Source organism: Thunnus maccoyii, chromosome 23 (genome assembly GCF_910596095.1).
Source record: "Thunnus maccoyii chromosome 23, fThuMac1.1, whole genome shotgun sequence".
Taxonomy (NCBI): domain Eukaryota; kingdom Metazoa; phylum Chordata; class Actinopteri; order Scombriformes; family Scombridae; genus Thunnus; species Thunnus maccoyii.
In genome coordinates, this window is record NC_056555.1 from 25,382,162 (window position 1) to 25,394,319 (window position 12,158).

Consider the following 12,158-nt stretch of genomic DNA (forward strand, 5'->3'; position numbering starts at 1 on the left):
TTAATGACTTATTATGGCAGCTTGAATCTGCTGAAAATACATTTTATTTTGCTTTATTTTCTGACTGGAATAATAAGACAAGAATCAGAGTCAGAACTGATCAAATCTTAAAGCTGGACTCTAACGAGGAGCTTCTTCTGTGAAATAAACAGAGGTGGAGGAAGTATTCACATCAATTACTCAAAAGTATCAATACTACAGTGAAAAAATACTCTGTTACAAGTTCAAGTCCTGCATTTGTAAAATCTAAATCTGAAAAGTAAAAATAAGTGAAATAAATGTAGTGCAGTAAAAAGTATAAAGTATTATTAAAATGTGTGTACTCAGGTAAAGTACAAGTACCTGATGATTGTAGTAAAGTACAGTACTTGAGTAAATGGACCAGTGGAAATAAAGAAAACAAAGATGATGGTTTGATGTTTTACTTCAACACTGAATCTAATCCAGCTGCTGCAGCAGTTTTACAACCTTAAAGCTACTGAAGGGGAAATATAAGGTGGAAACTGGATTAGAAGAGGTTCATAAAATGTCAAAGCTTCCTGTTTCACAGCTGATATTTATGTAGATTTATTGGAGTTGTGTCCATGTCACAGGTTTGAACCCAGCTTGTCTCCCTGTGAGACAAAAACACACTGTTGTATGTTTGAGTGTCAGCTCGTTGTTGATGCAGCAGCACCACCTGCTGTCCAAACCAACAAACTACCTGCTGCTGTCCACAAGAATACATTACAACCACAATCAATATTTCATTCACTAACACATGAAATATCATCCAGGGTAGAGCTGCTAACGGTTGTGTTTTTAACATTTTACAATAAGTTACCAAAGAAAAAGCAAATTACAAATCCTGATAATTGATGAATTATTAATAAGTACTTCCTGAATAACTGTGAATGAAGGAATATACACTCACTGAGCACTTTATTAGGAACAGCACACTAATACTGGGCAGGGCCTCCCTTTGCTCCCAAAACAACCTCAATTCTTGGTTGCATGGATTCCACCAGATGTTGTTTTTCTGGTTCCAGCAGAAATAACGACAACATAAGAGCTTTGTTTCAGAACAACATTGTTGCTGTTCCCTGTACAATATCATACTGGAATTATTATGTGAAAGATAGAAACTGGAGAAAAGTTTGGACTCCACAGCAAAGCTTTTTCATATCTGATGAGGTCAAATACATGTTTAAAAGTTGATTCATGAGTTTTATCCTGTAACATTTTTCCTTCAGAAGTTAAAAACGATACTGATGTGATGTTTTCTTTCTGTGAATTACAACCTGAAACTGTTTCTCTCTTATTGTGGAGCTGCAGGTTCACCCATAAACTCTGGAAAGACATGAAGACCTTCATAGTTCAAAACTTTCCCCTTTTCTTCTAAGATATTATTTTGAGTTTCTATTTACATGATTAAGACAATGACTCTTATTTTATTATGAATTTAAGTTTTATCATTGCAACATTTTACCTTCACAAATGTAAATTTACTAAAAGAAAGAAAACATCCCTTTAGAGCTGCTACGATTAGTAAATTAATCAAACAGAATGGGGAACTATTCTGATCATTTTTTTGAAAAAAACACCAAAACTGGTTCTAGTTTGTCAAATGTGAATATTTTGACAAGTTATTTTTGCTTCTATGATAGTAAACTTGTTAACTTTGGGTTTTGGACTGTTGGTCGGACAAATGAAGAAATTTGAAGACGTCAACTCAGGCTTTGGGAAAATGTGAGGATCATTTGATTTTAGAAAAAATTGCTCAGCAGTAAAACCAACATTGTTAAGTGTTCAGCTGATTGAGGCAGTGGAGGAGAACAAACACCTCGAGATCTACACTGATAACAAACTGAAGTCAAACTATCACACTGACTTTATTTTGAAGAAAAGACAAAAACAGCTTCTTTGATTCTGACTGTTTTATGTTGAGATCTTCTTATATGTGTTTTATTCAGAGTATTATGACATTCTGCATCCTCTGTTGCCATGGTAACACTGATGCTGCACAGAAGGACATCTCCCAAACCCGGAACCTGTCAAAGACTGAAAACCTGCTGCTTCACCCACAACACCCTGTTCAGTGAGCTTCAGCTCCTCCCATCAGGCCCACGTCTTCAGGCCTCCAGCTGCAACAGTAACAGAGCGAGGAATTCCTTTATCCCATCAGCCATCGCTCTCTATAACACACAGCAGCACATAAAAACTCCTGGTACTCACAGCAGTACTGTAGTCAGTGCTGCACAGTGGAAAGTATGGTATTGTGTATATTTCTGGGCTGCATTGTGTCTTCTCTCACATTGAATCTTTGTACTCCAGGAGCACTGCTGGACGCTGCTGTGTAGTAGTTTAGTGTGTTTTATGAAGGATGTGTGCCATGTGTGGACGATGTCTTGATTGCTTTTTTCTTCTTAGTGTGTGTGTTTCTTTTATTGTGTTTGTTTTGGACAAACACTGCAAACCAATTTCCTTCTTAATCTTAATTTTTTCTCTATTTTTTGTCATTTGATAGACAAAATGATGAATAGAGACATCTCTAACTAGATTTACTCTCCTCTCCTCACATGTTTTAAAATGTCTGTTTTCATGTATTTATTCCTCCTTGTTATGTGTGTTCAGTCTGTATGGATTGCTGTTTTCTTGTATCGTCACATGGTGGCGCTGTTTCCTTGTTTGTATATTTCACTTGATTTCAGCAATAAAGTTAAAGAATAAAGAAAACACAGACAATCTAAAGTTAGTTAATTTCCTGGAAAGAACCAAGTACTTTAGCAGTAATTTATAGGTCAAATAAAGACAGTGTTCAGTTGGTTCACTTCCAATGAATGAATTCCAGTTGCTAAGCTAGCATAAGCTAAAGTCTTTTAGTCAGTTCACAGCAGGTCAGACAAACATGCAAACATGTTTCATCTACAGAAAAACACACAATTCAACATATATGAGAATAAAGTTTCCAATAATAAAAGACTGATGAATAAATATGAACTCAGGTGGAAATGGAAATCTATAAATAGACCAAATTACACAGACAATTTATTCCTGGAAACTTTGAGGAAATGAATAAGAAATTATAAGAATAATGGAGCTTTAAAATAAAGTGTAACCATAAACTCAGATGGCGTCCTGGTGGTCCAGTGGTTCGACAAAAACATCTAACAGATCCACAGAAACAAAACAAAGAACACAGATTCAATCAAATATGCTTCATTTATACACAAAGACAGAAAAAATAACTACAATAAAAATAGATGTTATACATGAAGCTGAAGCTTGACACAGAATAAAAACACTGCAAGTTCATTTATTTCCACTGATGTTTATTAGAATTTGGTCTTTGTTTCCCACCATCATCATCCCACCACCCTCCCTTCACAAGTCTATAAAACTTCTCAAAACCAACGTTACACAATGTTTTACACAAAACTAACAAACATACAGGAAGAAAATAAACCAGTAAAACAAAAATAAGATTCAAATTTAGCATATGAAACAAAAATAATCAGTAGATCAGTGAATAATGAAAAAAGGTAACGTCTGCACACAAAGTTTAATAATGGCAACGTTTTGATCCCACTTGGATCTTCGTCAGGCCAGATTGTTTAAAAAATAGAAAACACACCCATATTTATACATCATGACAAACTCTATGGTTAAACATCCAAGAATTCAATAAAGTACACAGAAAAGTAATACAAAAGCCATACTTCAAAATATCAAACATTCATCTTATATATAAACATTCTATCAGATTCATCATCCCATATATCAAAATCTACATCACCTACATTCAAAAATATATTTTAGTAAATGACAAGAAAGAGAGAAGAAACCTTAAATTCCTGTACAGGTATTAAGTCTTTACACCCTTCTATAAAAAGTTAACTAGATCAAAAAACAATAAGAAAAAGAGACACACCTGAAGAGTTGATACATTTTAACATTATTTTCAAATATATATACAGAGTCCGTTTGCATCATTATCACTGTGTGCAGTGTTGTACAAAACATGCAAGATGCTGCACTAATGTAGAAAAGATGTAAAGGATGTGATTGGATAGGGCTGGATCACATGATCTCACCTACAGGTTTAAATTATATAGTTATTGTTAAAGACTCCTGATTGGCTGATCAGTGTTTACTTACAGCCTGATGCAAATGACTTTTTAAATATCGTTATGAGATATAAACTATTCATTTTGACATACATTTTTGCATAAAAATGGATACCTTTAATGTTTACACACAGAGCAACTCTGCTGCTCTGACTGTGGTAAAACAGCCACGTCTCACTCTCTCCCAGGAGTAATCCTTCTCCTGCTGACAGTCACAGTAAATTCTCTTCTGCTTCATTAATTAGTTTTAGTCCTCGTTAACTCTCAGTGTGATTCTGAGACGCTTGATAAATATGGGCCCAGGGTCAGAGTCTGACTTATAACACCTGTTTTTAATCTTTTCTGCATCAAACAGCTCATGTATAACACATCTGTAAAGTGCTGATTCAACAAAATCCAGAGATAACTGTTCAGTTTGTAGTCAGTTAAGAGACTTAAGTGAAGATGACAAAATCCAGATCCAGACTCCGGTCCAGATGGATCATCAGGATCCAGCTGATCCTCTCTCAACACTCACTCCTGGATGTTCAGTCACTCTTTGACAGAGATCATCAATCCCATCTGATGAGAGAAGAAGAAACAACAGAGGTCATAAATCAGTGTTTAGTGAGACTCACTTCATCAGCTGTCAGTCAGTGATGCAGCACATCCAGTATAAAGAGCAGCAGGGACTTCAGTCCTGTTCAGACCAGAAGTGGAACAGCTGTGCAGCGTAGCCTGCTTCCTTTCAGCTCTCATGTTAACGTGTTGGAGTGAACACACTGAGCTCCAAGCTCACACACCTGCACAGACTTTTGCTATCAAATGTGTTTACTCTGCAGATTTCACTCAAGTACACAGAGGAAATAAAGTGCTGAGAGTCATGAACACATCATTACTGCAGAAACAGAGACATTCACTCATCAGTTTACTGATGGATTTACTGTTGATACATGTCAACTGTTAGAAAAGTTGAAAGCTACAGAGTCTCTGTGGGATTTGAAGATCTTTCCTGCTGTTAAATCATCACATGACAATCAGTCAGAGCTCTCAGCTAAACAGCTGCTGTGATTCCTGGACTTCAGCAGAGGTTCTGGTCTGTATAAAGACCACATGGTTACTAAACGTAATGATGCTTGTGTGAAATCAGAGCCAGTGATTTGCAGGCTGCAGTCAGACTGATCTTAGAGCTCTGACAAAGATGAACTGATCAATTCTTTAGTGTTGAAATGAGAGAACAAACACTTTCAGATCAGATTTGATGGTAGGACAGTTTGATGATGAGGACCACTGTCTCTATACATCTTGTAAGGCTGTCAGCTGTAATCCAGCTTTATTTCCTGCAGACATGAACACAACAACAACAGTCGTCTTCACATCAACTCAAACACATGATCACAACAAGCTTCTGGCTGATCTGATTGGCTGACTGTTCTCTCTCTCTCTGTCTTTCTGTCCAATCCTGAAGCCTGTCACCATTCTCCTCTCACAGCTTCACTGAGGAAAGCAGCCACTGAGAAGGTTGAAGGTTCACCAGGAAATACTGGATCTTTGCTTTGATACTAACTGTGTTTAATACAATACTGCTGAAACCAGCACAGACTGACTCCAACTCTCTACTGACCCCAGAGTCTCCAGTCTACAGTCTGGACTCTCCTTAAGATCAGACAGCTGCTTCATGTCCGAGTCCGTCAGGTCGTAGTTTCCCCACAGATTCAGCTTTCTCAGATGAGATGAGGGGTTGGACTTCAGAGCTGAGGCCAGAGAAGCACAGCTGGTCTCTGACAAACTGCAGTTACTCAATCTGAATAAAGAATAAATGACGTCACTTTAGAAAACAAAGTTCATGTTTGAAATCATTCAATGTTTCATAATCTGTTCAGAGCTGAAGAAGGTTTAGAATGTAGAAGTTTAGAAAGTTGTAGATGTGATCTCTAGATCCCCTACGAGACAGCCAGAGTCAGCTGACCATCCTGAGTCACCACAGTCCCGTAAACTGCGGCGGGTCCACAGACTGAAACTATTCACGTCACGGTTTACGGGACTGTGGTGACTCAAGGCAGCTAATATAGCAGCTAGCATCTACGTTACTTTTACACTTAAAATAAGATTTTTGTGCACGTTGTAATAACTGGATTTAAACAAAGTGGACATTTTACACATCATGCTGCTCTAACTGAACCATTTACAACAAGTAACCACTGCACACACACAACACAGAGCACATGTACATGTTTACTGAGTAAAGACACAAATGCAAAGATCCATCTCTGGATTTCAAGAATCAATTATTGATCATTCAAATAAGAATCGCAATTAATCTGAAAATCTATTTTTTTGTCCTAAAGTTTAGAAGATGGAAACTCCAAACAGCTGAACCCAACAGGATGCAGGTTAAAAACTGTCAAATAGAAAAGATAAAAACAGAGTTTCAGAGGTTCAGAGTGAATTATCCAGTGTAGATTTTTCTTGTTATATGAAGGTTTTAAATGTGCAGCTCAACATTGTTCTGACAGTCAATGGACTAAACCACTGAAGAAGAAAATAGATCCTCAGTGTGGATCAGCATAATATCAGCTTTATGTCTGCAGTTTAGTGTCACCACAACTGTCACATCATATTAATCTCAGCACAGAAGTAAAAAATGGTGTCTGACCTCAGAGTCTCCAGTCTACAGTGTGGACTCTCCAGAAAATCACACAGCTGCTTCACGTCACACACGTTGTTTCCAGACAGATCCAGATGTCTCAGATGGGAGGGGTTGGACTTCAGAGCTGAGGCCAGAGAAGCACAGCTGATCTCTGACAAACTGCAGCGCCTCAATCTGAATAAAGAATAAATGATGTAGATTAAAATCCATTTATAATCCAATCAGATGTGTTCAGGTTTTAAATGTGTAGTTCAACATTACTATGTCCTCATCAATGGGCTTTTCACTAAAATGAGCAGAGTAACTTTGTCATTGTGTTATTGTGGATCATCATGATGTCAGCCTTCTACAGACATCATCCAAATGTCACCACAACATTCAGACACATATTCATGTCAACACTGATTCATAAAAATTACTTTAAACACCTGCATTTAGATCAGTGTGTGTGTTCTGAAGGATCAATATCAATGATCAGACATTATTCATTAAAACACATTAAATAATAAAATAAAGAAATATTTCTCCTTCAACATATGAACTTGATCTAGGGCTGTGTGGTTAATCAAATTTAACTTTCGATTACGATTTTGGCTTCCAACGATTATGAAAACAAGATAATGGAGATAAAACGATTATTGTTTATTATTGTCATTTCGCAGTGATGCTCTCGTTTTGTCTTGTGTTCTAAATCCAGCAAACCTCTTTCCTTTACAGCGGTGCGCTTTCGCTCCTCCTTAAACGCCTCCGACAGGCGTTGAGCGTCTCTGTCCACAGACTAACCTGCCTTCACCAGGCTGACTGACAGCTGGGATTTACTGAACCTAAATAGTTTGCATGTCGGCTCCACGGGAAGAAATCAACAGTGTTTGTACTTATTGATTCATTGGTTTTATTTCCTCGCCCACTGTAGCGAGTGAATCTGCCTGTAGTGAAACCGGAGGTAACGTTAGCTGGGAGGCTAGCGGAGGCTAGCTGGCTGTGCTTCCCTCCGGTCATGCTGCGGCTAACGCTCCGCTAGCCTCCCAGCTAGCCCCGGCTCTCCGTCTGGATCCAACCGGAGCACCGAGCCCCGGTTTGTTATTCAGGTTAAAGTGGGAAGAAGCAGCGGGTCTGTCGGGCAGCTGAGTGAAGTGGAGTCTGCGGAGGAAACACCGGGACCGTCAGGATGAAACAGTCCGCAGAGGAGCTGCTGTGTTCGGCTGCAGAGATAGGAAACACCTCGGCTGACAGGATGTACCACTCTGTTTGAAAAAACGTTTTCTTTTTGGTTTATAACAGCTATTGGCAACCAGCGTATGAGGTGCATTACCGCCACCTTCTGCTTCGGACTGTGGACCAAAGATTAAATCCTGCACATTACTCCTGTCTGTCTGATAAAGTCAAAGAAAACTACTGCTCCTCCCACTTGGCAGGTTCATGTGTTTTAATGCTGAGCTCCTGAACTCCAGTCTTCATAAGTTCTTCCTTCATATATTGTCTTTCTTGATCATTAGTACAATCTATGATTGCAGGTGTAATAGTCTCCTCAGCCAGGTGGAAAAAAATATGTGCATATATATCAGCATTGGCAAAAATGAGAGTCAAAAAGTAATTGTGTTAAATAATCGTGATTATGATTTTTGCCATAATCGAGCAGCCCTACCGTCTATACAAACTCATGTTGTTCAGCCAAACACAAGTAAAAATGTCAAAAGACTAAAACACGACATATTTATATATTTTAGGTCTACATGTGCAAAACAGTTGAGCAAGAATAATTAAAGACCTGCATCACTTGCAAGAGCTTCATCATTATGTACATTTAAAACACATAAATGCTATCCCATAATGCAACACATGGACTGTCAGTACCTGCTGTTTCAACTTTATCACTTTGAGCACAGACAGCAGAAACTGAAAGTCTGCTCATTAGTTCATCTGCACTGTTTGTATTTGTGTTGACATCAGTGTGATACCTGCAGACAGCTGCTGGCTGGCGTTAGCTCCCCGGCAGGTAGAGACAGACTGAATACAGTAGAATCTGCACACTGTTCAGTCCACTTCCACGCTTTCACATCTCGTAGTCAGAGATAATATCTCGTTAACAAACACAAACCCAGAGCTCAGATCAGTGTGTGGAGTCTTTTTTCAGTCTGTTCCTCTTGTAGATGTGATCTCTAGATCCCCTACGAGACAGCCAGAGTCAGCTGACCATCCTGAGTCACCACAGTCCCGTAAACTGCGGCGGGTCCACAGACTGAAACTATTCACGTCACGGTTTACGGGACTGTGGTGACTCAAGGCAGCTAATATAGCAGCTAGCATCTATGTTACTTTTACACTTAAAATAAGATTTTTGTGCACGTTGTAATAACTGGATTTAAACAAAGTGGACCTTTTACACATCATGCTGCTCTAACTGAACCATTTACAACAAGTAACCACTGCACACACACAACACAGAGCACATGTACATGTTTACTGAGTAAAGACACAAATGCAAAGATCCATCTCTGGATTTCAAGAATCAATTATTGATCATTCAAATAAGAATCGCAATTAATCTGAAAATCTATTTTTTTGTCCTAAAGTTTAGAAGATGGAAACTCCAAACAGCTGAACCCAACAGGATGCAGGTTAAAAACTGTCAAATAGAAAAGATAAAAACAGAGTTTCAGAGGTTCAGAGTGAATTATCCAGTGTAGATTTTTCTTGTTATATGAAGGTTTTAAATGTGCAGCTCAACATTGTTCTGACAGTCAATGGACTAAACCACTGAAGAAGAAAATAGATCCTCAGTGTGGATCAGCATAATATCAGCTTTATGTCTGCAGTTTAGTGTCACCACAACTGTCACATCATATTAATCTCAGCACAGAAGTAAAAAATGGTGTCTTACTTCAGAGTCTCCAGTCTACAGTGTGGACTCTCCAGAAAATCACACAGCTGCTTCACGTCACACAGGTCGTTGTCAGACAGATTCAGCTCTCTCAGATGGGAGGGGTTGGACTTCAGAGCTGAGGCCAGAGAAGCACAACTGGTCTCTGACAACCTGCAGCCCCCCAATCTGAATAAAGAATAAATGATGTAGATTAAAATCCATTTATAATCCAATCAGATGTGTTCAGGTTTTAAATGTGTAGTTCAACATTACTATGTCCTCATCAATGAGCTTTTCACTAAAATGAGCAGAGTAACTTTGTCATTGTGTTATTGTGGATCATCATGATGTCAGCCTTCTACAGACATCATCCAAATGTCACCACAACATTCAGACACATATTCATGTCAACACTGATTCATAAAAAATACTTTAAACACCTGCATTTAGATCAGTGTGTGTGTGTGTGTGTGTTCTGAAGGATCAATATCAATGATCAGACATTATTCATTAAAACACATTAAATAATATAATAAAGAAATATTTCTCCTTCAATATATGAACTTGATCTAGGGCTGTGTGGTTAATCAAATTTAACTTCCGATTACGATTTTGGCTTCCAACGATTATGAAAACAAGATAATGGAGATAAAACGATTATTGTTTATTATTGTCATTTCGCAGTGATGCTCTCGTTTTGTCTTGTGTTATAAATCCAGCAAACCTCTTTCCTTTACAGCGGTGCGCTTTCGCTCCTCCTTAAACGCCTCCGACAGGCGTTGAGCGTCTCTGTCCACAGACTAACCTGCCTTCACCAGGCTGACTGACAGCTGGGATTTACTGAACCTAAATAGTTTGCATGTCGGCTCCACGGGATGAAATCAACAGTGTTTGTACTTATTGATTCATTGGTTTTATTTCCTCGCCCACTGTAGCGAGTGAATCTGCCTGTAGTGAAACCGGAGGTAACGTTAGCTGGGAGGCTAGCGGAGGCTAGCTGGCTGTGCTTCCCTCCGGTCATGCTGCGGCTAACGCTCCGCTAGCCTCCCAGCTAGCCCCGGCTCTCCGTCTGGATCCAACCGGAGCACCGAGCCCCGGTTTGTTATTCAGGTTAAAGTGGGAAGAAGCAGCGGGTCTGTCGGGCAGCTGAGTGAAGTGGAGTCTGCGGAGGAAACACCGGGACCGTCAGGATGAAACAGTCCGCAGAGGAGCTGCTGTGTTCGGCTGCAGAGATAGGAAACACCTCGGCTGACAGGATGTACCACTCTGTTTGAAAAAACGTTTTCTTTTTGGTTTATAACAGCTATTGGCAACCAGCGTATGAGGTGCATTACCGCCACCTTCTGCTTCGGACTGTGGACCAAAGATTAAATCCTGCACATTACTCCTGTCTGTCTGATAAAGTCAAAGAAAACTACTGCTCCACCCACTTGGCAGGTTCATGTGTTTTAATGCTGAGCTCCTGAACTCCAGTCTTCATAAGTTCTTCCTTCATATATTGTCTTTCTTGATCATTAGTACAATCTATGATTGCAGGTGTAATAGTCTCCTCAGCCAGGTGGAAAAAAATATGTGCATATATATCGGCATTGGCAAAAATGAGAGTCAAAAAATAATTGTGTTAAATAATCGTGATTATGATTTTTGCCATAATCGAGCAGCCCTACCGTCTATACAAACTCATGTTGTTCAGCCAAACACAAGTAAAAATGTCAAAAGACTAAAACACGACATATTTATATGTTTTAGGTCTACATGTGCAAAACAGTTGAGCAAGAATAATAAAAGACCTGCATCACTTGCAAGAGCTTCATCATTATGTACATTTAAAACACATAAATGCTATCCCATAATGCAACACATGGACTGTCAGTACCTGCTGTTTCAACTTTATCACTTTGAGCACAGACAGCAGAAACTGAAAGTCTGCTCATTAGTTCATCTGCACTGTTTGTATTTGTGTTGACATCAGTGTGATACCTGCAGACAGCTGCTGGCTGGCGTTAGCTCCCCGGCAGGTAGAGACAGACTGAATACAGTAGAATCTGCACACTGTTCAGTCCACTTCCACGCTTTCACATCTCGTAGTCAGAGATAATATCTCGTTAACAAACACAAACCCAGAGCTCAGATCAGTGTGTGGAGTCTTTTTTCAGTCTGTTCCTCTTGTAGATGTGATCTCTAGATCCCCTACGAGACAGCCAGAGTCAGCTGACCATCCTGAGTCACCACAGTCCCGTAAACTGCGGCGGGTCCACAGACTGAAACTATTCACGTCACGGTTTACGGGACTGTGGTGACTCAAGGCAGCTAATATAGCAGCTAGCATCTACGTTACTTTTACACTTAAAATAAGATTTTTGTGCACGTTGTAATAACTGGATTTAAACAAAGTGGACCTTTTACACATCATGCTGCTCTAACTGAACCATTTACAACAAGTAACCACTGCACACACACAACACAGAGCACATGTACATGTTTACTGAGTAAAGACACAAATGCAAAGATCCATCTCTGGATTTCAAGAATCAATTATTGATCATTCAAATAAGAATCG

General features: G+C 39.2%; 1 protein-coding gene across 1 annotated transcript; it reads right to left on the reverse strand.

Moving 5' to 3' along the window:
- Positions 1 to 4,538: 4,538 nt before the first annotated feature.
- On the reverse strand, positions 4,539 to 11,415 carry LOC121891260 (ribonuclease inhibitor-like). The gene is made up of 5 exons (XM_042404086.1): positions 11,402 to 11,415; positions 9,617 to 9,769; positions 6,742 to 6,909; positions 5,710 to 5,889; positions 4,539 to 4,667 (listed from the first exon to the last, which is right to left on the reverse strand). The coding sequence occupies exons 1-5, from the start codon at positions 11,413 to 11,415 to the stop codon at positions 4,658 to 4,660; spliced, it is 525 nt and encodes a 174-aa protein (XP_042260020.1). The 3' UTR covers positions 4,539 to 4,657.
- Between the last annotated feature and the right edge of the window lie 743 nt (positions 11,416 to 12,158).